Source organism: Alternaria metachromatica (assembly GCF_023757995.1).
Source record: "Alternaria metachromatica strain BMP 0045 chromosome Unknown scaffold_40, whole genome shotgun sequence".
In the NCBI taxonomy this organism is placed as follows: Eukaryota; Fungi; Ascomycota; class Dothideomycetes; order Pleosporales; family Pleosporaceae; genus Alternaria; species Alternaria metachromatica.
The window spans coordinates 195,953-220,474 of NW_026055531.1; the positions used below are offsets into that span (position 1 = coordinate 195,953).

Below are 24,522 nucleotides of genomic sequence, written 5' to 3' on the forward strand. Positions count from 1 at the left end.
CACATCACGGCAGAAGACATATTGATGAAGTTATTATGGTATCATTCCATGCAAATCAGAACCCGACTGATATAACCGTGAACTCCGAGCCTTCTTATACTATACAAGGCCATGACCATCCCACCAAGCACCGAAGAGGCGACCGTAGACTGCTGAAGAAGCCAGCCGGACAAAAGTCGTAACATTGAAAACCGTAAGAGCGAGAAGAAGACGACGCGCTTAACCACCGAAACCGTACAGAGTGCGGCCTTGACGCTTGAGAGCGTAGACAACGTCGAGGGAGGTGACGGTCTTGCGCTTGGCGTGCTCGGTGTATGTGACAGCGTCACGGATGACACCCTCGAGGAAGGTCTTGAGAACACCGCGGGTCTCCTCGTAGATCACTGGGGTGGGTTAGCGAGGTAGGCGAGGAAGATGTGGAGGAGACATACTGGCTGAGATACGCTTGACACCGCCACGACGTGCGAGACGACGGATAGCGGGCTTGGTGATACCCTGGATGTTGTCGCGGAGAATCTTGCGGTGGCGCTTGGCACCACCCTTTCCGAGACCCTTGCCACCTTTGCCGCCTGGGAGACGCGTTAGTAAAGTGTTGATGGTGAAGGACGACGCGTTGAGCGCGCCGAAGTGTGGAGGAGGAGGGAATACTCACGACCAGTCATGATGATAGATGTGGGGGGTTGTTGTGTTGGGGAGGAGGTGTTGTTGGTTGTGGAGTGAGAGAGTGGTAGTAGTGGATTGGATGCTTTGGTGATGATGGGAAATACTTGGGGCGGCGGGTGTCGTGTTTATGAGGCAGCGGGGCGCGTCGTCTTGCGCGCCGGATCACACGCCAGCCACGCCAGATCAAAGCCGCGCACGGGCGCGCTTTCCAGATCAACGCCCGTGCCCCTTCCCAATCGGGGCGCGCAGCAAGCGAGCCAATGGGGAATGCGCGCCGCGGTGTGGACTTGGTGGTTTTGAAGTTGCAGCGCGCGCAGGTTAGCATGCTTAGCATGGCTTTGGTGTTCCTGGTGCGCGCTGTGAGGGAGCGCAACAAAGATTGATTTTCCAGGCAGCCGCCCGCCCCCCATTTACCATATAAGCTGCGCCCGCCCACCCTCCTCCATCTCTCATCCACTCAACTCCACTCACCATCACAACAACCATCTACCACATCCACATCTCCATCTCCATCCCACTACAACAACATGGCCCGCACTAAGCAGACCGCCCGCAAGTAAGCTTCGCCGCATCAGCTCTACAATAACTATCATACTAACAATCTCTCAGGTCCACTGGTGGCAAAGCCCCCCGCAAGCAGTTAGTCTAGCCTCAGCTCTACTTCGCACCTCATCGCAGCATACTAACTTCACTTCAAGGCTCGCATCCAAGGCAGCTCGCAAGTCCGCACCGGTATGAACTATCCTGCTTTCATCATGCGATGCATCCCTCTAACATCCTTCTCCAGTCAACTGGTGGTGTCAAGAAGCCTCACCGCTACAAGCCCGGAACCGTCGCTCTCCGTGAGATCCGTCGCTACCAGAAGTCGACTGAGCTCCTCATCCGCAAGCTGCCCTTCCAGCGTCTTGTCCGTGAGATCGCTCAGGACTTCAAGTCGGATCTCCGCTTCCAGTCCTCTGCCATCGGCGCTCTCCAGGAGTCCGTCGAGGCCTACCTTGTCTCGCTCTTCGAGGACACCAACCTCTGCGCCATCCACGCCAAGCGTGTCACCATCCAGAGCAAGGACATCCAGCTCGCCCGCCGCCTCCGTGGTGAGCGCGGTTAAGCTTCTCACCTTCGATATATCGACACGACTATGACAACTTCTTCGGGTCGGTGATGGATTGGGTCTTTGGGTCGGATATTTAGGCGTTTGGGTTCATGGTTCACGGTCTTCAACTCGGTTTATGAGTGCACACGAGCGGTGCTGAGCATGTAGTATATCCAGGTTAATCAGTGATGGTCACTGGCGATATTCCACGAAATCAACAGATTTCTACTTCATTCTATCTTCGTCTATGATTGTGATGTTTGCTTTGACTTTCAGGGTGTCGCCAACTCTTCTTCCCTCCGCTCTTTGGTGTTCATACCACTGCGCTACTTCGACTGGCCGCGAATAGTCGCGATGCGGCACTCACCCCGCAACATGACGCCCATCGCAGCTACTAACTCGACCAACACGACGCAGCACCTCGGCGAACGGTACACTAACAGCTGAGACTACTACGATGCCTTCCCGTGAATGCTGCGCAATCGCGCATCTTCATCCAACACATACCTCTCTACGATGACCTGGCAAACCGAATTCTGGTCATGGATGTCGCCACCCACAGTGCAGACCGCTGAAGTCCCAGCCGTCGGCCAAAAGGCGCCCTCCACGCCCAAACTCACCATACCAGCACAAGATGGCAAGCCAACAATCGTCACCTTCCTCCGACACTGCGGATGTCCTTGTACGTACATTGTTAAAAACCATGACGATGCAATCTCACCAACACCACCACAGTCGCAGAAAAGACCTTCCTAAACATGCGCGCCCTCGCGCCCGCTCACCCAGACATACATTTCATAGCCGTTTCGCACAGCGACCAGGCGGCTACGGACCGCTGGCTTGCATCGTTGCCTGAACCATCACAGAACTCCCAATCTAACCTCAGCATCGTTGTTGATGCAGAACGCGAAGCATATGCCGCGTGGGGCTTAGGCACGTCCAGTTTGTGGCATGTGCTAGGCAGTATACCTGGTACGAGCAAGTTGAGCAAAGAGGGCATTAGTGTGAGGCCGACTGAGAGTGGGAGTCGGTGGCAGACGGCGGGCAATTTTGGGGTTGATGCGCAGGGGATTGTGAGGTGGAGTAGGGTTGATGGGAGGGCGGATGATATGCCGGATTTTAAGGAGGGGGTGGATAAGGTGCGCGGGGGGAGGTTTGAGACGGGGGGTTTTGCTGAGGCTATGCAGGGTTGATGGGGGTGTGGTTGTTATGATATGTTTGTGTAGATTGTATGTGATGCTTGTAGTTGGTATTATGGTTGTGCGGTTGTTGCGTTTTGCGTTGTGAAGACGCGGATTTTGTGTCGCATGTGAGGTACGAGATGATCGTGAAGCACAACGCGTTCTTGCATCATTCTCGCGACTGTGTGAAGATAGCACGCTCTATGGTCGTGACAAGACACCTGTCTCCTTCTCATAACACACATTTCTGAATTTCCTGACTATGGTGATCAAAGACAACCCCTCGATTGGCCCGCCCACCGATGACCTCACGATAACACGCGAAAACGCGCCAACACTCGAAGCGCGTCAAAGTGTCGCCACGCACACAACAGACCCGCCGCGGCCAGATCATGGCATCATGGCTGCACCGTCCACACGGCTGACGACTCGCACGAGCGAGTATGGCTCAGATATCGACATCCAGTCCATCGCGACGCTGAGCGACTACGGCTCGGACATTGACATTGACGACGACACCATACTCGCCGACGCCTTTGACACGATAACAGACGCTGCGCAAACCCAGAAGAGCGCAGTCCTCCCCAGCATAGAATTCGAAGAAGGCGAACTCGAAGACGAAGAGCAGGATGTGGACGGCTTCGTGCAGATTCATAGACCCACGGTCCTGCGTGTTGCAAAGAGCAAGGCCAATGTCGACGCGGATGCACAGAGGGATATACAGAGCTCGCCCATGCGAGAGCGCAAGGCGCTGGAAGTCGAGTACGACGAACGATCGCGACGGGCGTGGAGTGGTGCGTTGATCCAGACTCGCAGCAGTGGCATTGGCATGACTGACGACTAACAGCGCTTAGTTCCTCACGAACAACCAGCCTCTCCCCCCAGACCCTCGCAATTACGATCTGATCGCAGCATATCACAGTCTACGCGCGCCGCCTCTACTACACAGGCCGCACATGCTGCCGAAACCGATAACCGGCCGCCCATCGAGCGTTTCCGAACGAAGCCCAAGAAGTGTCTTTCGGTGACTGATCTCGTCTCACCAGCATGGTGCGAACTGCAGTACTTTTACACGTTGAGCAAGTTTGGCCGCAAACCGCGGACACAGGCGATGAAAACCGGTAGCAAGATCCACCAGACGCTGGAAGACCAGGTGCACACAACAGTGCCAGTGCAGGTAGAAAGTAAAGAAGACCGATTTGGACTACGCATGTGGAATGCTATATCAGGCCTGCGGTGTCTTCGCGAGACGGGCCTTACGCGTGAACTAGAAGTCTGGGGCGTGCTCGAAGGCCAAGTCATCAACGGCGTCATCGACGAGATCTCCTACGAATGTCCCGACCCAGAATTTGAAGAGGAGCTCGAGCGAACCCGCGCCGAGAAAAATGGCGGCATCGTCCCCCTACCACCAGGCCAACTCAGCATCACAGACGCCTTCGCAAAAGCCAGCAAACCGCCCTCCTTCAGCCCACTAGTCTCCACACCACCTTCCGACCGCCAAATCTACATTGCAGACGTAAAAACACGATCCGCGAAATCCCTCCCAACAGGCGCGTCTCTCCGCCCTACCTGGATGCAACTAATGCTCTACCGCAAACTCCTCGAGTCCCTCTCCCTCAACACCGTCGACGCCGAAACCGTCTTCGCGCGCTACTCCCTCGACCCCCTCACCCCCTTCACCCCGCTCTTCCTTTCCGAAATCAGCAACATCGGCCCCGAAAACCGCGTCTCCTCCTACCCCAACCTACTCGCCCTCTGGTCCCTGCTCGTCACCGAAATGCAAGCCACATTCCCTCCTTCCAGCCTCTCGCCCATCCTGCGCGCGGAGTTTAGGTATGCGAAGACGGGGGATGTGTTGGGTAGCCGGCTTACGGTGTATGAAGCGAGTGTTGTTGATGGGTATGTGGAGAGCGAGATGGATTGGTGGAAGGGGAGGAGGGAGGCCAAGGGCGTGGAGATTGAAGAGGCGTTTAAGTGTCGGATTTGTGATTTTAGCGAGGAGTGTAGTTGGCGGAAGACGAAGGTTGAGGAGGCGGTGGAGAAGGGGAGGTTGAGGAGGGAGGCGGAGGCGAAGGAGAGGGGGAGGAGTGCTGTGTAGGGTGTGATGTGCGGTTGTAGATATTGAGGGCTGAGCTATTACTGCATTTAAGAAATAAATGGGACAGGTGCCTTGCAGGTTACATATCATCAATCTGAATATTCATCAACACTTTCATGCAACCGAGGCTTTAATGAAAATTTTACTTCCATTGTCCTTTCAAAGTGAGTGATGCATCTTTTCTACAAGGTGCTACGGTCAATCTATCACATGCTGTTGTTTATGGTTATACCTAGGTATACTAACGCGCTATTTCCTATATCTTGTATTCTTACATTTTCTTCTGTTGCTAGTCACTTAAAGAAGAATTGTCTCATTGGCTATGTGTTAGTAACATCGTCTCACACAAGTATCCGGCGTTGATCAACAGGTGTCTGGACGAACGCAACGATGCAGGTATACTGGCATCGCCACCAATAACATAGCTTTGCCGGCGACATTCGTTGAAGTAGTATAACCGTGACAATGAAACCGCTATCGTATACTGCACTGTTTTCCCCAGTCTTTCGCAGCGCCTAACCCTTCAATCTACTTGAGAATACCCACTCAGTTCATCTGCGTAGGAAGCGACACCACTCTCTTAGCCTCCGCAATCCCTTCCGTATCCACCTTAACACCCAACTTCTCCGCTACAGTAACGAACCCTCTACTCCCCTCCTTCATATCAATCCACACATCAACCCACCCCTCTCTCCTCGCCTCCTCCACCACCTCCTCACTCCAATCCTCCTCCTGCGCCCTCTCCACATACACAGTCCTCAACCCACACCCCTTCGCCGCCTTGAGATCATTCAAATGCGCAGCCACCATGGCACATTCCTCCGGCCTGAGCCCCAATTTCTCCGCCGCGCCTAGGTAAACTTTCGGACTGGGTTTGTACGTGCCGAACATCTCGGCGGAGAAGATGTGCGTGAACGGTATCTGGCTGTATGCACGTAGATCGGAGAGCAGAGATAAGTTCCCGTTCGATAACATACATGTGTGGAAGCCAGCTTGGTTCAATAACGCCATACCAGCGACGGAGTCATCCCAGGGGTCGAGTTGATGCCATATTAGACTCAACGCGCGGATCTCTTCCTCGTCCCATAGACCGTCTAATTCCCATTCTGCAATGAGTTTCTTGAGTGCACTTAGATGGTGGTCGTCGACAGATACCCATGGTATGGATGGGTCGGCTGCGAGTTGTTTTGTAAAAGCCTTGTAGCTGTTCCGCCACTGTTGTGCGAATTGGCCCCAGTGTTCGTCGCTCATTTCAGAGACTCGGAGGCGCAGACGCGAGGCTAGCGATGCGGTCGCGGAGTTTAGGGCTAAGTGGGCGGATTGTGATAGCGCGGTTGTGACGGTGGAGCGCCAGTTTACGCAGGTGCCGAAGATGTCGAAGAGGAGGGCTTTGGGCGGTGGGATGAGAGACATGGTGTGGGTTTGATTGGTGTTGCGGTGGTTGATGGTAGTGGGTGTGATGGGTTGGCGAGGTGGAAAGTTTATTTTTTGCTGATGGTGTAGGTGGTGGTGATGGTGGGTGTTTATGTATGTACGTCACCGGGAGGATTCCCCGGAAATGTATCCATTGTTTCCGGAATATGTGCGATGGGAAGGTAGGTTAGATCTCACGAGCGTAAAAGAACTTGAACAAGACATTGTATTCATAATAATCGTATTCTTATCACTCTGCTTTAACAATCATGAGGTGCGCACTATCCATGTGGCAGTCGCGTGGAAGAGACGTCATAGCTCCCGAGGTCTGATCTCTAGCTCACCAGCCACTTCCCATCCTAAGGAACTCCGCCCGGAAGACCACCATCTTTTGCATTTCAAGCGCTTTTCACAAAAGAACACAAATCGACACAAATCAGATCTAGAGCTAGCCGGATATCATGCATAAAAGCACCTCTAGAAGCCTGCCAAGCAGACGTCATCCCCAACCGTGTTAGCACCCCACACTAGCGCTTTGCGGGGGAACTTGGGGTAGGCCGAGCCAGCTCCTTCCGAGGTCAGCGTCGTCGGTCCCCTTGGACCGATCGGCAACGTTCTAAAACATCAGTGCTCATGACGCCCATATGCTTTCCCGGAAGAGCTACTCGTGCTTGACCGCATTCACTATCCTCAGGTCCGGCATACCGCTTACTTCTTGCTCGGCTCATAGCCCCATTGCCCGCGCTAGCTTCGTTGTTAGATCTAGCAGACTACTTGCGTTCTCTACTTCGCGAAACCAATTCATATCTGGGAAACGGACGGACAATATGCCTCAAGCACATATTCAAGACAAGGTCTATGCGGCCTCCATCGACAACCCCGAGGAATTCTGGCAGCGTCAGGCGAATAACTTACATTGGCACAAGAAGCCTTCCAAGGCGTTCCAGCGGAGCGTCAAACACTTGAAGAAGAGCAATGTTTCGCATGAGCACTGGGAGTGGTTTGCCGATGGCGAGATCTCGACGACGTACAATTGTGTGGACCGCCATGTGGAAAACGGCAATGGCGATAAAGTAGCTATCTGCTGGGACAGTCCGGTAACCGGGCAGAAAGAGCAGTACACATACCAGCAGTTGCTACAAGAAGTTGAGACACTGGCGGGTGTGTTGAGAGAAGAGGGAGTCAAGAAAGGCGATGTCGTGTTGATCTACATGCCGATGATACCGGCTGCGCTCTTTGCTATGTTGGCTATTGCCCGGCTGGGAGCTATACACGCGGTTGTGTTCGGTGGTTTCTCACCCGCAGCACTGGCACAGCGGATCGAAGCCAGCCGCCCTGTCGCAATCATGACGGCCTCTTGCGGAATTGAGGGAGCGAAGAAACCCACTGAGTACAAGTCGATGATCGAAGGAGCAGTTCACAAGAGTAGCTTCAAGCCTAGCAAGACAATCGTCTGGCAGAGAGATCAGCTTCGATGGGATCCGATAGTCAAAGAGGAGGGTCAAAGGAACTGGCAACGACTTGTCAAAAGCGCGAAGAACAGGGGGTTGAAGGCCAATGCTGTGCCCGTTAAGAGCGGTGATGGACTGTACATCATCTACACGTCGGGTACTACTGGGCTTCCAAAGGGCGTTGTCCGCTCTGCAGGCGGTCATGCTGTTGGGCTGAATTTCAGCATCAAGTACCTGTTCGGAGTCCATGGCCCCGGCGACGTCATGTTCACAGCGAGTGACATCGGCTGGGTTGTTGGTCATTCTTACATCGTCTACGCTCCGCTGCTGGCTGGCGCCACTACGGTTCTGTTCGAGGGCAAACCTGTTGGAACCCCCGATGCGAGCACTTTCTGGCGCGTCATTGAAGAGTACAAGGTGACGACCATGTTCACGGCCCCCACAGCTTTACGAGCAATCCGCAGGGATGACGGCGATAACGAATTCTTCGAGGCGAAAGGACGAAAGGGTGCACTGAAGACACTGAGGGCACTGTTCCTGGCAGGAGAAAGAAGCGAACCGAGCATCATCCAGATGTACCAAAAGCTACTCGCGAAGCACTGTGCTCCTGGCGCAATGGTTGTAGACAACTGGTGGTCTTCCGAATCAGGCTCACCCATCTCTGGAATCGCACTCAGCGCCTCTGCCGGACTGGACTTCTCTTCTCAAGGACGACCCGCGCCGCTTCCAGTCAAGCCAGGCTCGGCTGGAAAGGCGATGCCTGGGTTCGATGTTCGCGTTGTGGATGACTCGGGTAAAGAGGTGAAGAGAGGCGAGATGGGCAACATTGTCATGGCGATACCACTTGCTCCGACGGCCTTCACTACGCTGTGGGAGGATGAAGAACGCTTCTACAAGGGCTACATGAAGAGATTTGATGGGAAGTGGATTGACACTGGCGATGCTGGCATGATTGACGAGGAGGGCTACATCTCTATCATGGCACGGGCAGATGATGTGATTAACGTTGCGGCACACCGCTTCAGTACAGGTAAGTGCTCTACTCATGCAATTGATAGCGAGCTCGAGCTGACAATATCCAGGCGCCATCGAGCAAGCCATCACAACCCATCCTTCCATCGCCGAAGCAGCCGTAGTCGGCATCCCCGACGCATTAAAAGGCCACCTCCCCTTCGCCTTCATCACACTATCCACAAACAACCATTCCGACTCCGCCGTGGCAGACGACAAGCTCCTCGCCGAAGTCCAACGCCTAGTACGCGAACAGATTGGTGCCATTGCGAGTCTGGGAGGCATCATCCAGGGCAAGGGCATGATCCCCAAGACGAGGAGCGGCAAGACGTTGAGGAGAGTGCTGCGCGAGCTACTGGAGAACGCGACGCATGGGGAGTTCGACAAGGAGGTGGGCGTTCCGAGCACGATTGAGGACCGCGAGGCTGTTAATGTTGCGCGGGAGAAGGTAAGGGAGTACTTTAGGGTCAAGGGCAAGGATTTGCACAAGGCTACGGAAGCGCGGGCGAAGTTGTAGTGTAATGGGATGGGTGAAGATAATTGTAGGGTTTTGACAGGTTATTCCATCGTGCCTTCCTGTGCTTGGTCATGATTCTTCCATCGTGCCTTCCTATGCTGTCAAGATCCCCCCGTGCCTTCCTTCCATGTTCGGTGCCTTCCTCAATTGCCGCTCACTTCGCTTGTCGCGTATATGCCAACCTTGCTGCATTATCTTATCAGTTCGTTATATAGACCGTTTGTAATGACGTTCGTTGTGCGATCCAACGGCAGCTCGTATTCGCAGCCTCGCCGCCGGATGAATCAACGGAGTCGCAGCGGGCCGTCCCCAGGAATCGTTAGAATCGTTAGAATCGTTGTCACACGAAGCAACGGTTCAACGCTCGACGCCAAACGCCGCGTCACCATCACCAACAGGTACTCGAGGTCCAACTCCAGCAGGGCAAAAAGGGATCCAGCTCCGTCACAGCGCATGTTGGTGGCCCCACCTAAACACGTGCTTGCACGTTGCTGCGAGCCATGGCCCAGGCGCTGGACTGGGCTCCGGGCTGACCTACATGACGCTCGTGCTGAGCTACCATGTTCCCGCCCACCTGGGAGCTTGACACTTCATCAGCGCACATATCAAGGCATTCCCTGGGTCGCTCATCTAGTCAGTGACCTCGGAGCCTCGTCACAGTCGCGCTGGCACTGGCTAGTCGGGCGTCTGGTCAGGCTATGCCTCGCGCCGCGTCGTCTGCAGCTTTGCACAAGCTTTCTTACCGGCAGAAGTCGTCGCAGCCAGGCGTCTGACATGAGATAGCAGGCCGCCGCCCGCATTCATGGCCAGAGGCGTGCCGGCGACGACGTCTGTTGGTGCAGTGCTCCCGTCGGCTCGGCAGAATATCAGGAGCGCAACAGTGGGCCAAGCGACTATCGGCTACACGCTGTCGCGGCTTGGGGTCCAGTTCCCCGAAGCACCATGCCTCGCAGCCCACGCCGGACGACGACTGAAACCCTGGCGCAAAAGTGGCCGACCTGTCCTGCAATGTCGAAGCAGCATTCACATGTTGGAGTCGTTGGAGTCATGGAGTTGGCCGCCCTTGGTGAGCGAGCCCTCGACTCCTTGGTGTGGCTGGAGCCGGGAGTCAGCGTGCTGGTGGGCAGGCCGCTCGGCGGCTTTCTTGTTCCTACAGAGTCGAGGGTGCATGTGTAGTGCCTCTCTCCCCAATGGCACCCCCAAGGGGGCCCCCGTTTGCAGCCCTAGCATGTCCTAGGGCCTGCCGCCTGCGCTTGCGCACTGAGACGACGGCAGCTCTTCTGGCCGTTTGGTCGTGACGGCACCACCTTGGGACGTGACGGGCGCACACAGTGAGACCAGGCTTCCACGACCTGGGGCGGCACGGCGTCGTCGGCTTATATGGGCACGCAGCAGCCAGCCACGGGGCCGGGTCGGCGAGGCGGTCCTGAGTGCTTCTGGCTGCAGGCCCTGGGCTGTTTCTCGTCTGCATGGCTTGGATAGGACTAGGCGGATTGACGTTTGGCAGCCCCCAGTGCTGCAGCGCCGTCGCCCAAGGCCCAAGGTGCCAACTCGACGCAGAAGCGTAAAAACCCCGGAGGCCCATGTCGACTAATCGCGTTTCTTTTTGACCTCCCTCATCCATCACGCCGCTATCGTTGCCCCCGTCCTCCGTGCTGCCTGCCCATCCCACGTCGCCCGCGCTCATGCAACGGAGCCCCGATAGTAGACGCTGCTGCTGATAGGTGATGCCCCGGACTCGGACGCTTGCACCCTAGAAGCCCTGATCGCTTTGTCCATCGCCCGCTTCCAAATCCACATCTTCACGTGGGGACACGAGCCACTCCCAGAGAACCCTGACCACGTCAAGACGCCTCGCCCAACTTTCTCCCATCCCCTCGACCACCACCGGACCACCTCCCAACTCGACTTGCTCCAACGCGCATCTGCTCCCCGCTCGCGTCTGCCGCCCCTTCTGCGTCGGCCCAGCTGCACAGGCCTCGCTTCCGCCGAGACGTCTGCGTGCAACCATTGTGCTCACCCAAGCCGATCCATTCTGAAGCGCCTGCAGCTCCCCGTCGACACGCGCCCCTGTGCTGCCGTGCGAGTGTGGACCGCCGTTTGGGACCACGACATCGAGACGCTCATTCTGGCCGCGCCGCCCCCTTCGTCCCGCCCCTCTGGATCTCTCGCAGCTCCCAACGCAGGCTGAACCCGCTGAGCCCGCTGGTCAGCTGCAATCCCGCTGCTGTACACGAGACGACACTGCGACGACGTGGCGAGCTGCTTGCACCACGCCCCGTCCTTTATCTGTGCCCCATCCGCCCTTGAATCGCTGCCTGCATTGAATTGACGCGGCCGACTCTGCTCTCCTACCTACACCATGGCGGGGAAAATGACGCTGTACAAGCTGGTGGTGCTGGGCGACGGTGGTGTGGGAAAGACCGCCCTGACCATACAGGTAGCCTTGCCCTCCTGTTTCCCCCATTCCCTTGACATTGGCTGACCGCGGCTAGCTGTGCTTGAACCACTTCGTTGAGACGTACGACCCCACCATTGAAGACTCGTACCGCAAGCAGGTGCAAATTGACGGCCAGTCCTGCATGCTCGAAGTCCTCGACACGGCTGGCCAAGAAGAATACATCGCCCTGCGGGACCAATGGATACGCGACGGCGAGGGCTTCGTACTCGTCTACAGCATCTCATCACGCTCCTCCTTCGCCCGCATACAGCGATTCCACAGCCAAATACAGCGCGTCAAAGAGACGGCCATGGCTGGCTCACCGACCTACCCCGGCTCGCCCATCAGCGCATCAGCTCCCATGTTCGGCCAGGCCCCTGTGATGCTCGTCGGAAACAAATGCGACCGTGTCACGGAGCGTGAAGTCTCCACCCAAGAGGGTCAAGCTCTCGCAAAAGAACTCGGCTGCGACTTTGTCGAGGCATCCGCCAAAAACTGTGTCAACGTTGAAAAGGCCTTCTTCGACGTTGTTAGACAGCTCCGACGGCAACGACAAGGCAGCGGACGCAACCCCACAGACAGGAAAGAAGCCCGCGTACGCACCGGCCTGCACGAGAAGGACCGCACAAGAGGAGCCGGTGACCGTCGCACACGGGGTGCCGGCATGACGGGCGGCAACAAGCGCGGCAAAGAGAAACCCAAGTGCGTCATTCTATGAGCTCCCGGCTCGACATCCACTCGGTCCAGCGACCGATACGCCTTCCGACATACATATTTGGATTTACTGCACCATAACGGGCTACGACACCTCCCACTGTCGTGCCACATCACTGATAGAAAGCACTCAACAAGGCGTCGGCATATGAGCGGCGTTTGCATCGATGGTCTCACTTTGGTTTTGCATGAGACCCATGGAGTATCTGGAGTACTACGAACATTAGCCTATTCTTATTTCCTTAACGACCGAGATCTGCGCAGCAACTGAGATCTTGCATGACACTGTACGGCTGAATTGATTAAGTGGGCTAGGGCTGGCGGGTTGCGAAAAGAAGGCAACAACATGTCGACAATCTGGAAGACGGGTACTGTGGTAGCATGTGTTTATTGTCAGCAGCGCATGGCATTTTGGAAATCTCAAAACCTGGAATAAGGACGGAAAAGTCATGGGTTCAGTTTGGGTCACACATTCTTCTATAACGCCCCCCGAGATACCTTTCGAATTCAACGTCTATGTTTTTTGGTACATAACTACTCCTCCTCCTCTTACCTTGATTCTTCACATGTGTGATCTTCATCTTTTCGTCCCGGATAGTGTGTCTCCGATGTTCCGGTACGTCTTCCCCACAAAGCAACCGACCCGACTCCGGCACTGAGGACATGTGGAACCCCGAGAGCCAGCCCTTCCCACGCGAGCGACAAGCGGGGATTTTGTATTTGAATTAATGGGCAAACCAGCCAATCGCTCTACTTCCTCCATCGACAAATGAATCAAAGCACAATGCAGCTGGAGACGAGAGCGGCAAACGGAGACTTTTGCTCGTGCAGTAACGAGGGGAGGGGAGCAGACAATCCCTTGCCTCCCCTGCTGTTTCGTGCGTGCGTGCGTTGCGGCAGCGGGCCAACGTTGGCGATATCCCAGCACGTACAGGCGGCGAGTGCAGCTGGTAGCTCCAGGTACACCCAGCCGCCGTGCATATTTGACTGCGAACGAACGAAGAGAAATTTTCGCCACCGTGAATTTGCCTGCATGCGTGCAGAGTCTATTGTTGGCAGTGTCTTTTTCTGACCTCTCTTCTTCCCTCGACGTGTTGGTGGGAAAAGGAGAGGGGCGTTTCTGGCATTCTCCTGTCAAGTTGGGCAGCATTGCATACTGCGGGTCATCAAAGTGCCCTGCAAGTCCCCCGAGACGGCAAGGCTAGCGATGGGACTTTGCCCATGTGCACTGGCTGGCTGTTGCGACGATAGCCAGGCGGCCCTTTGATGCATACACGTTCGAGAGGTGGATGTTGTGTTTGTTGGATGTATGGAGTTCACAAGATATTATCGCTACGGCGGCCGTTCAAAGCTGGTCTTGATTCATCTCACGATGCTATGAGCAACGTCTCACAGCATCAAAATGAGTCATGATGAGTTTACGCCGTTTGCGCACTTGGTCTTGTGTACAAAGTAAACCGCTACCAAACGCTGCTCAGGATAATCCCATCCATATTGCACACCTCAGCGAGTCCAGACCTCACGCAAGAGTCGAGCAGGAGGAACTGCGGTCAATTTTGCGTCAGGCCTTGACGCGTTTGCAGTTTCAGAAGGCGGGACACGTTCGTACCTGTCAGTTCAGTCCAGTCTGTCAACCACTGCGGGGTCCAGCGAAAACGACACCTCATCACCAGCGACCACCATACGCGTAAGCCCAGAATGTCACTTACTCTACAGTTGCCTTCCAAATCCCCCCCTCATCACGCCATACGTTGGAACTAAACTGACATGCTGTCCAAAAGGATCACCGCAACGTATCCTAGTTGCCGAACCATGACCCTGCTTCCGGATTTGGATATGGATATCGACCTGATGGGTGCCCAGCCCGCTCTGTTCAAGCTTTATACCCAACTTGCCTTGTTCTTTCCGCTGTCGGAGGAGGAGGGGCAGGTACCAGCGTCACGGGATACTACTGTAATCACTGCGATCATCACCGCCGGATTGGCAGAGCTAGCAAAGACTTTCCCGTGGGTTGCTGGCCAGGTCGTCGACGTCAATGCCAATGCAAATTCTCATTCTGATGACTCCGATTCCGACGACAGGGCCAAGCCCCTTTTCAGGATCCGGCCATACGAACCGGTGCCGCAGTGTATCGTACGAGATTATACTTCCGATGCGGAGATAGCCAGTTTGGCGCAGATCATAGATGCGGGTTTTCCGATGCGCATGTTGGGTGAAGAGACTTGGGCGCCGTGTCCTACGCTCGCTGCTTTGGGGTTTGATCCGAGGAAAGCGTCTGGGGAGGATGATCGGCCTGCTCCCGTGATGCTGGTGCAGATCAGTTATATTCGGGGTGGTATGGTGCTTTGTGTTAATCTGCAACATAATGTGTGCGATATGATGGGTCAGGCGGCTGTGATAGGCTGGTTGTCAAAGGCTTGTGCGGGTGAGGAGTTCACCAGAGAGGAGCGAAAGGTAGGTAATATGGTAAGGACGGGTGTTGTACCGCTTATTGAGGATGAGGGCTGGGTGCCTGGAATGGAACTGCAGAACCAGCTTTTCCCTCCAGCTCCCACAGTTGTCAAAGAGGAGGATACCGCTGAGTCGACGGTTGCTGGAGCACCTGTCAAATGCAGGTGGGTGTACTTCGACTTCTCGGCATCGTCTTTGAAGACACTAAAGGATCTTGCGACCACCACACTTCCCCAAGACTTCACTAGTTTCATATCAACCGACGACGCCCTCACCGCATTCATCTTCCTCTCCGTCCTCCGCGCAAGACAAACACGTCTACCTCCATCCACCCCAACAACACTCGCACGCGCTGTCGACGCCAGACGCTACCTAAACATCCACCCCAACTACCCCGGCATACTGCAAAACATGGCATACACGCGCTACACCCTCTCCACCCTCCTCTCCACCCCCCTCGGCCACATCGCCGCTACAATGCGCCACTCCGTCGACCCCGCGGCCTCAGACATCGCATTCCGAACACGATCCCTCGTCACTTTCCTCGCGCAATCACCAGATAATGCGGCGAAAACGAGTCCGACTGCTACCCTCGATATGAGCGTGGATGTTGCGCTGAGCTCGTGGACGAAAGTACCGGCTTACGAGTGGGACTTTGGACGCGGGTTGGGGAAGGCGGTTGCAGTAAGGAGACCGGGCTTTGTGCCTGTGGAGGGGCTGGTGTATTTGATGCCGAAGGGTAGGGAGGGGAGTGTGGCTGTTGCGATGTGTTTAAGAGAGGAGGATTTGGGGGTTCTGAAAAGGGATGGGGAGTGGGAGAGGATGGCTACGTATGTTGGGTGAATGCGACTTTGATGCTGCTTGATGAGGAAGATTCACATGGAGAATGAATCTGATCTATGTACAGGTGTGGGTACAACCGTAAACTTAGTTCGGCATTCGTTATTTAGAAGCACAACAGCGAGTTCCTTGGTCTTGGATAGACTCTAATCCGCCTTCGATACCATGACCCCTACGACGGTAGTCACTGGGCCGCGTTGGCAATCATATCTGCATTACCAGGTGCCGGGTCAGACGGATTGGACTCATACGATCTATATCTCCGCTCACCCAGTCACGTTTTAACGGTCACCGCACAGGCTTATTTGGCAGCGACTTGATACTGTTGCCTCGTTGTTTTGGCCCCTGGAACGTTACGACCTCTCCAGGATCTTCGATGTGATCGTTTGCTTCGACGTTACCATACCGCGGGCCCTCTGGTCATCTCGTGGTATATTCTCTGCTATATCTCCACGCCATGTACTCATCAAGTCCTTTTATGAACAGTACCTTCAACGCACGCGAAGACTCGAAGAAACCCATGTATTTACAATCCTCCTTCACAAACATCCAACTATCCTACACTACCCCCCAACCTGCCAACCGCCATCTATTTCTTCTTCTCTCCATCCTTACCCTGACCCTCCTCCTCCTTCTCCACGAACATAGTCTCCTGCGCACTCCAAAGCTCACTATACAAACCATCCCGATCAATAAGATACTGATGCGTTCCACTCTCTGCCACATTACCCTCTCTCAACACGATGATAACATCAGAGTCGTAAATCGTGCGGAGACGATGGGCGACAAAGACGGACGTGCGACGCTTCTCTTTGACGAGCGAGTTGATGTGTGAGAGGAGGGCTTGCTCGGTGTGCGTGTCTAGGGCGGATGTCTGTGTGTGGGATGTTATGTTAGTCATCGGTGAAAAGGTAAGGTAGTAGGGAGGGATAAGAACATACAGCTTCATCGAAGAACAAGAACGGCGGGTCCTTGAGGACGAGTCTCGCAATGGCTAGTCTTTGCTTCTCGCCACCTGAAATCATCATTCCGCGCTCACCAACCATGGTTTCGTATCCATCGGGGAAGCGACTGATACTCTCGTCAATACGCGCTTTCTTTGCCGCTTCGATAACTTGTTCTTGTGTCGCTTCTAGGTTGCCGTAGTGGATGTTGTGCTGGATAGTGTTGTTGAAGAGCGGGGTGTCTTGTGGCACGACACCAATAGCCCTCCTCAAGCTATCCAACGTAACATCGCGGATATCTTGGCCATCAATCAGAATACGGCCCTCCTGTGCGTCGTAGTAGCGGAAAAGAAGTCTTAGTATAGTAGACTTTCCGCAACCGCTAGGACCAACAATGGCGACTTTCTTGCCCGCAGGAATGGTGAGGTTGAGGTTCTTGATGATGGGTCGGTCGGGTCGGTAGCCGAAGGATACGTTTTCGAATTTGATTTCTCCCGTCTTGAGGGCGAGGGGCTTGGCGTCGGGCTTGTCTTTGACGGCTACGTTGACTTTTTGGAGGTTGAAGAGTGTTTCCATGTCTAGGAGACTTTGGCGGAGTTCGCGGTACATGGAGCCGAGGAAGTTGAGGGGCACGGAGAGCTGGAAGACGAGCTGGTTGACCATGACGAGGTCGCCGACGGTTAGTTGACCGGTGGCTACGCCGTTGGCTGCGAGGTACATCATGGCGGTAAGGGCGGAGGAGAAGATGATGTTTTGACCGGAGTTGAGGAAGGCGAGGGAGGTGGCGACCTTGATGGACGCCTTCTCGTAGTCTTTCAGAGCCTTGTCGTAGCGGCCGACTTCGTACTTTTCGTTGTTGAAGTACTTTACTGCCTCGTAGTTGATCATGGAGTCGACGGCGACCGTCGCGGCCTTGTTGTCTGCGGCGTTGGCTTGCTTCCTGAACTTGGTGCGCCAGGAGGTGGTCATGATGGTGAAAACGGAGTAGGCGGTCATGGTCGTGCCTGTGATGAGAGCGAATTGCCAGCCGTATTGGTATGTCAGGATACCGCATACTAGAGAGATCTCTAACGCCGTAGGGAAGATATGAAAGACCATGGCAGTCAATAAGAAGCTGATACCCTTGGTACCGCGATCAATGGCGCGCGTCAGGCCTCCTGTTTGCCTCGATAGATGGAAACTTAGATCCAGCCTCAGCAAATGATCATAGACACTGCAAGCGACTTTACGAATAGCCTTCTGGGCGACACTGGCAAAGACGGCATTGCGCAGTTCCTGGGAAACAGTGGCGCCAATACGAGTCATACCGTCTGAAGGAAGTCTCAGCCAGGGTGGACATGGGATGCATTGTTGGGTCTAGCTTACATGCGATGATCATAGAGCCTGCCACTGTGGTCGCTGTGCCGCCAACAGCCGCAAAGTCTATGTTCATGGCGTCTACAATGCTCTTGAAGTAGAAGGGGACTTGGACGTTCAGCAGCTTTGCGCCTACCAGCAAGCCCAGACTGATGCCGACCCTGAAGCGCGTGCCCATGTTGTCCTTTGGCCACAGGTATGCCGACATCTCTTTCATAATGGCCCAGTCAGCCTTGCGCTGCTCCTTGTTGGTCAGCACCTGCTCTTGCAGCAATGGGTCTGACTTTGCGACTTTGGCCGCGGCGGGGTCGGCGGCAGGTTTGGTGGCTTCGATGGCGGGCTTAGAGCCGGGCTTTGGCCGCTGGCCGTGCGCATCCTTTCTGTGTAGCGGAGAGCAGGTGAATACGCGAATGCCGTGGTGGAGAGGATGCGGGCGCAAACTGGACGATCGAAGACCCGGCCGACTGGCGGCGCGGGCGAGTGGTTGGATTAACATGGCGATGTCACATGTTAGGTCTCTGAACCGCTGTCACAGGAGAGAGAAGCTGTGGAGAGCTTCAATGGCGGAGGAGGACCAGATGGCAAGAGAGTGTTTGCTGTGAGTACCTAGACAGCCGCATGCATCCCACGTTGTCTAGCGCGTTTTGGGCGGCAGGGCTGAAGCGAGGCGTTCTTGCATCATCGCTGCTCCGAGCTTCACCAGAACATCTTCGCCGCCCGTCACGCGCCAATTGCCCGGCACAGCCATGTTACGACCGGCTGCCTCGCCCTGGAGAAACTTCTCGCGCACATCCGCCGCTGCCATACGGCGGACGCCTGTTGCTGCGCGATGCATCAACATATCAGCCACCAGCTCGTCAAATGAGCCCGCGCTGCAGCAGGCAGTCAGTGTTGAGGGCACCGCGACGCCCATGCACACACCAGGTAAGAAGTCGATGTAATTAAATAAACCACAAAAAGACTAAAGAAATTGTCAGACGCCCGATTCGAAGTCATTGGCACCCCATTCTCCCTCCTCTCCGTCTCCCTCTCCGCCTCCCAGACGCTCTACACCCGCCGCGGCACACTCGTCGGCCTCAGCGGAAAGTCGGAAAACACGCTATCAACCCTCTCCTTCCTCGAGCCCCTCCAGAGGGCCCCCGTCGGCATCCCCTTCCTCTACCAGAAAGTGTCTTCGACGAGCCCCGTCACAGCTCTCGTCTCCACAAAGGCACCCATATCGAGTATCGTCTCGGTCAACATGGACGGAAGGGATGATTGGATTGTTAGCCAACGAAATGCATTGCTCGCCTGGACTGGCCACACTCTCAAGTTGAAGCCGCAGTACAATGTAAAGTTGGGGCTGGCACACTGGGGAAACACATATATTACTGGCAGGGGATTACTTGCGCTTGCAGGAAGCGGGCAAATATACCAGGTCCAGGTCAAGGCTGGCGAAAGCTATGTCGCGCATCCTAGGTATGTTGAGACAATACATACGCGGAAATTTATACTAACAGCATTTTAGCAACGTCGTAGCGTACACAGCCTCCAACACCCCGCCAATTCCTTTCAGATTCAAGTCGTCGAACCTCCGCTTCCAAGTGCCAGACCTTGGCTTCGGCTCAATGGTCCAGAACACCAAGTTCTTCCGAACTATGAGCAAGACAGGCACATGGCGGGCTCTGGCAACCACATATTACACTCTCAAGACATGGTTGCGGAGAACAGTCTGGGGCGACAGAGTAAGCTACAGGCCTAAGAAAAGACTTGTCACAAATGCTAATTCACATAGTTATTCCTCCGTTTCGAAGGCCCAACCACCATGCTCATCCAGTCCCGCGCTTCCCGAATCAGCGACGTCCTTACTTTAAGAAACGTTGACGAGATTGCGGACAGCCCACCAGGCGCCGTTGAAGACGCCGCCACGCGCAAGATCAAAGAGGAGATCAAGTCAATAGGAGAAGGCACAAAAGCACCGATACCCAACACAGACGCATCGGGCACAATACGGTATGCCACCGTGAAAGATGGCAAGGCTGAGTTTGAGAAGCCGAAGGTGGAAGAGGTGAAGGTATAGAGCATCTGTACTGTATGTATATTTATGACATGGACCTGTGCAGTGTGGTCTCAAACACAAGGCGCTGCTGTGTGATTTGAAGTGCTCATACCTAACGTGAGGAAGATATGCATATATCAAACACTTTTACTTGATAAGAAAGACACGATGTTTGTGAGTATGGGAGGAAGTATTGTTTGTTGTGGGGAAGGGCTACTGCTGACTTTGAAATGGCGTGTCGAACGTCAGCAACGTGATGTCGGACGCTAGATCGTCTAGCGTGAACGCGACATCTCGCAGCCACTGCCCGCATCGCTTCCACCATCTCGCGTTCGCGACAGACGCTGTCCTGCGCGCGACATCACAGTCAAGACGCGTGCTGACTACGCCGCAACCATCGCTATGGCGGGGTATACCTGCGCATGCGTCTTTTATGAGTGGACAGCATGTGCCACAATACGCGACATCACGCGCGAGGCCTGCTTCTCCACCAAGGGCTATCGCCATCAAATCAGGCAAAGAGACAAGTCTTGAGACTTCACACTGACAAACAGAACGCAGCCTTTTTGACGCTAGCTCACATTTACGCTTCACTGTTTTGACCTTACTCCACAGATCTGGAAGATGCAGACCCAGCCGAATCATTTGAGCAACGATCACGTCCTCACCAAAGACCATACTGCGCCAAACATGACAGAGATCGAAGCGAAGATAATCATTCCAAGTACAGAAACAGCTGTTCCATACACAGTCTTCACCAAGGCCGAGCGGCGCATGATTACATGGTTGATCGGATGCAGCATGTTCTTCTCACCATTTACAGCCAACATATACTTTCCGTGTCTTGAAGAACTCCAACATGCTGTGGGAGTCAATGCCAGCCTGATCAACCTTACCATCACGACATACCTCATTGTTCAAGCAATCGCACCAGCCTTCTGTGGGGATTTGGCCGACAATCTCGGACGACGACCTGTGTACCTCATCACTTTCGCTATATACGTCTGCGCAAACCTGGGTCTCGCTCTTCAGCAGAACTATGCTGCTCTGATGGTTCTGCGTGGTCTCCAAAGTTTCGGCTGCTCCGCAACGGTAGCCATCGGATACGGAGTCATTGCCGATGTAGCAACGCCAGCTACTCGGGGAAGCATGTTAGGGCCTGCAATGATTGCGACAAATCTCGGTCCAAGTATAGGTCCTCTAGTTGGCGGTGTAATGGCATCAAGAACTGGTTACAGATGGGTGTTCTGGTTGCTATTAATTATTGGAGCTGCTTTCCTGGTCATGCTAAGCCTTGTCTTCCCTGAGACTGGGCGCAATGTCGTAGGAAACGGCAGTATTCCAGCACCCAAATGGAACATGCCTTTGTTGCAGTCAAGCCGGCAGCGACAGCTAGAAGCATGTACAGTACAGAGGGCTTGGAAGAAGAGAAGCCTCATACCCAACCCCTTCCAAGCTCTGCTGGTTTGTTTTCACCGAGACACCGCTGCAGTCCTTTCAACTAGTGCCGTCTACTACGCCGCTTACTACTGCATCCAAGCATCCATCCCCGCCATCTTCACGGAAATCTACGGTCTCGATGAGCTCCAGGTTGGTCTATGCTACTTTTCTATAGGGACTGGTGTCATCCTTGGTGGTTACATTAATGGGAAACTAATGGACTACAACTACCGCTTTACAGCCAAGGCGAATAACATCACGGTCGACAAGGTCGCTGGTGACGACCTGGTCAAATTTCCCATCGAGAAGGCACGCTCTCGGTTGTCGTGGCTTCTGATCCCGACATCGACTGCAGTCGTTGTGGGGTATGGATGGGTCTTGCGCGAAGAAATTGTATGCCACCTCCACTACATATGATTGCACCACTGACGGTTATGCAGCATATAAGTGTACCACTGATCTTTCTGTTCGTGCATGGATTTCTCGCTACATGCATCTGTCAGGTAATTGCTTTTACAATGTACAACCGGCAGCAGTATTGACAACGTTCCAGACGCACAACACCCTCATTGTGGACATTTCTCCGCAGAACACAAGTACTGCCGCTGCAGCAGGTAACATCACACGATGCGCTCTTTCAGCAGCAGCTGTTGCCGCAATGCAGCCTCTTCTGGAAGTGATGGGCAAGGGCTGGTTCTTCACGGCTCTCGCCGCAATCTCTGGTGTACTCAGTGCCGTCGCAACAATCTTCATTCGACTCAGAGGTATGGCATGGCGCAATGGACGGCAAGCACATGAGCAAGACGGATGTACGCAAGGAATGGCGCACAGAACTCAGGGAAAGTGAGGTGATATCCTCTCCTCTACAACTTCGCGTTCAACTTCCGAGAATCGCGTTTACCCTTTGCCTTGTTTGTGGCGATACACCCCTCGTATCCATCTGGAAACTTGGTTACCAGGCTTCGCATCCCCTCAATCGCCCTACATTTGGTCAATTCACGCTCTAATATCAGCGAGGCTCGCGGCTTACAACTGTCGAGTAGTCTTGTTCTGCTTCCAGCAACATGAGACTACAAGATTGTTCCGACTTGTTCGTTAGCGTGACCATGCGTTATAGAACGCCGCAATACTACTCACACCGCGTAGAGTTCGTTCCTGTCGTCGTAGTCCTCCTGCGGCTCCGATGCAGAAACGATCTCAAGATACGCGTCTAAATGCGTTTTGTTGAAAGCATACCTCGTAGCACGCCACGGTGCTGCTTCGTACTCATGATGCCCAAAAAGGCATCCTGCGTCGTATAACATTGGACTTCCCGTCTTCTTGTCGACGCTGACATTACCATGCCACATGTCGCCGTGTAACAGTACAGGTTTGATCTTGTTACCACCACTTTCCATCGGACGAAGGAGCCGAGGAACTACCTTTGTCATGATCTCCGCGGATAGAGCATCCATTTCCGGATCTTCACCATGGATGGAACGCTCCAGTTTTATGAGATAGTGTAAGTTGCGGCTGAAGTACTCTTCCCAAGTATCGCACCATCGGTTGTGATTAACGACGTTTCCCTGGAAGGCTAGCATCTCGCGTCAGATCCAAGATACCATTCGCTTACAACAAAATACCTACTGTCGATATGAAACCCGAACTTCCCTGTTGGCGATCCATTACTATGCACTTCAGCCAGTACGCCGATAAACTCCTCGACAAATGGCTGGATAGATGCGGTCAAGACCTTCTCCGCATACACAGGCGCATCTTCCATATCGCAGAAAGACTGAAGATAGAAGAAGCGCTGCGAGTCCGATGCGAAACAGCCATATGCGTATGGTCGAGGCACGTGGTTCGGTACCGCGACGTACAAGGCAGCTGTTGACTCATACTCGGCTTTGACCATGTGTTTCGCGTTTACATCGCGGTACTCTTTCAAGAAGAAGGACTGTGGTCTGCTGTCGATGGTAGTGTCGAGCTTGGTTAGTATGGACCAGTGCGTTGCACCTATGGTGCGGACTAGGTCTATGCTTGCGCCCTTTGGTAATGCTGGAGGGGGCTGTGAGCGTACGGTCTCATAGCTTTGGGGTAGTAAAACACTTACCGGCAACGATGTTATCGTCGATATACTTGCCTTCGTACTTGTCTTGCTCTTTCAGAATAGCCTGGGTAAAGCTATCGAGGATCTTCACCATGTTGCGACAAGGTGAAGAGTATCGCAGCACTACTCAAAGTTTGGTATGGCTACTGAGTCTCTTTGAATAGTCTTTGAATGTAATCGGTGACCTCTCGGGTGTGATAACGTGCGCGTTTACTAGAAGCGGAAGAGAGACAGCTGCGTTACACGATGAGGGGTCCAACTGTGCCGCGTGGCTGACTATACAGTATGACGGCATCAGCCGAGGGGGAAGCACGTGGGAGTACTCGTGACTCGGTTACATAAGGTGCGACAGCAAATTGGTAAAGGTAGTAGAAATTTGGGCGCGGTGCTCGGTCCACGATCCACTTTCTATGTCGAAAAGTCACTTATTCTTCTCTACACCTTACAAGGGTTACTTGCAAGGTTCCTGTCGGTTATACATTTCTCATTCGAGGATACCGTTTGTGTGTATGGAAAAGTTATGATCTGTGGAAGTTGTGAGTGGCTCGTTGTTCTGCGTTATCGCGGTACCAGCTGATGAAGTGGATGGAGGGTTATCCGCAATATGTTTGGATTGCGACATGTCACTGCTCAATGCGACGGTCTCAACTAAGGATGCGTTGTTTTGGTAGACACGTCCCGAAACTTGCTGAGGTTATCACTGGCTCCTACGTGAGTCAAAGGGTGTGGAGACGTGGTAGCGACTCAAATCTATGACCAACCACAACTATGGCATAGTAATGATCA

At 54.2% G+C, this 24,522-nt stretch overlaps 10 protein-coding genes across 10 annotated transcripts; 6 read left to right on the plus strand and 4 right to left on the minus strand.

Annotated features, from left to right (window-relative positions):
* Nucleotides 1-219: 219 nt before the first annotated feature.
* On the minus strand, nucleotides 220-662 carry J4E83_010086 (uncharacterized protein; the record flags this gene model as incomplete). The annotated part of the gene is made up of 3 exons (XM_049336969.1): nucleotides 220-383; nucleotides 432-569; nucleotides 653-662. 3 exons carry the CDS (start codon nucleotides 660-662, stop codon nucleotides 220-222), a joined length of 312 nt encoding a protein of 103 aa, XP_049183948.1.
* A 528-nt stretch (nucleotides 663-1,190) lies between these two features.
* Nucleotides 1,191-1,768, plus strand: HHT1 (histone H3.1; the record flags this gene model as incomplete). Its single annotated transcript, XM_049336970.1, has 4 exons — nucleotides 1,191-1,219; nucleotides 1,273-1,302; nucleotides 1,362-1,395; nucleotides 1,451-1,768. 4 exons carry the CDS (start codon nucleotides 1,191-1,193, stop codon nucleotides 1,766-1,768), a joined length of 411 nt encoding a protein of 136 aa, XP_049183949.1.
* A 1,428-nt stretch (nucleotides 1,769-3,196) lies between these two features.
* J4E83_010088 (uncharacterized protein) lies at nucleotides 3,197-5,032 on the plus strand (the record flags this gene model as incomplete). The annotated part of the gene is made up of 2 exons (XM_049336971.1): nucleotides 3,197-3,728; nucleotides 3,789-5,032. The coding sequence occupies 2 exons, from the start codon at nucleotides 3,197-3,199 to the stop codon at nucleotides 5,030-5,032; spliced, it is 1,776 nt and encodes a 591-aa protein (XP_049183950.1).
* A 546-nt stretch (nucleotides 5,033-5,578) lies between these two features.
* On the minus strand, nucleotides 5,579-6,445 carry J4E83_010089 (uncharacterized protein; the record flags this gene model as incomplete). The annotated part of the gene is made up of 1 exon (XM_049336972.1): nucleotides 5,579-6,445. One exon carries the CDS (start codon nucleotides 6,443-6,445, stop codon nucleotides 5,579-5,581), a length of 867 nt encoding a protein of 288 aa, XP_049183951.1.
* An 827-nt stretch (nucleotides 6,446-7,272) lies between these two features.
* On the plus strand, nucleotides 7,273-9,424 carry J4E83_010090 (uncharacterized protein; the record flags this gene model as incomplete). The annotated part of the gene is made up of 2 exons (XM_049336973.1): nucleotides 7,273-8,926; nucleotides 8,979-9,424. 2 exons carry the CDS (start codon nucleotides 7,273-7,275, stop codon nucleotides 9,422-9,424), a joined length of 2,100 nt encoding a protein of 699 aa, XP_049183952.1.
* Nucleotides 9,425-11,786: 2,362 nt separating this feature from the next.
* Nucleotides 11,787-12,582, plus strand: RAS1_2 (Ras GTPase; the record flags this gene model as incomplete). The annotated part of the gene is made up of 2 exons (XM_049336974.1): nucleotides 11,787-11,864; nucleotides 11,920-12,582. The coding sequence occupies 2 exons, from the start codon at nucleotides 11,787-11,789 to the stop codon at nucleotides 12,580-12,582; spliced, it is 741 nt and encodes a 246-aa protein (XP_049183953.1).
* Nucleotides 12,583-14,390: 1,808 nt separating this feature from the next.
* On the plus strand, nucleotides 14,391-15,872 carry J4E83_010092 (uncharacterized protein; the record flags this gene model as incomplete). Its single annotated transcript, XM_049336975.1, has 1 exon — nucleotides 14,391-15,872. One exon carries the CDS (start codon nucleotides 14,391-14,393, stop codon nucleotides 15,870-15,872), a length of 1,482 nt encoding a protein of 493 aa, XP_049183954.1.
* A 586-nt stretch (nucleotides 15,873-16,458) lies between these two features.
* Nucleotides 16,459-18,665, minus strand: ATM1 (Iron-sulfur clusters transporter atm1, mitochondrial; the record flags this gene model as incomplete). The annotated part of the gene is made up of 3 exons (XM_049336976.1): nucleotides 16,459-16,743; nucleotides 16,811-18,123; nucleotides 18,179-18,665. 3 exons carry the CDS (start codon nucleotides 18,663-18,665, stop codon nucleotides 16,459-16,461), a joined length of 2,085 nt encoding a protein of 694 aa, XP_049183955.1.
* Nucleotides 18,666-18,915: 250 nt separating this feature from the next.
* J4E83_010094 (uncharacterized protein) lies at nucleotides 18,916-22,494 on the plus strand (the record flags this gene model as incomplete). The annotated part of the gene is made up of 7 exons (XM_049336977.1): nucleotides 18,916-19,093; nucleotides 19,147-19,627; nucleotides 19,677-19,893; nucleotides 19,944-20,222; nucleotides 20,823-22,040; nucleotides 22,201-22,411; nucleotides 22,466-22,494. The coding sequence occupies 7 exons, from the start codon at nucleotides 18,916-18,918 to the stop codon at nucleotides 22,492-22,494; spliced, it is 2,613 nt and encodes an 870-aa protein (XP_049183956.1).
* Nucleotides 22,495-22,780: 286 nt separating this feature from the next.
* J4E83_010095 (uncharacterized protein) lies at nucleotides 22,781-23,830 on the minus strand (the record flags this gene model as incomplete). Its single annotated transcript, XM_049336978.1, has 4 exons — nucleotides 22,781-22,857; nucleotides 22,957-23,220; nucleotides 23,274-23,684; nucleotides 23,740-23,830. The coding sequence occupies 4 exons, from the start codon at nucleotides 23,828-23,830 to the stop codon at nucleotides 22,781-22,783; spliced, it is 843 nt and encodes a 280-aa protein (XP_049183957.1).
* Nucleotides 23,831-24,522: the final 692 nt, after the last annotated feature.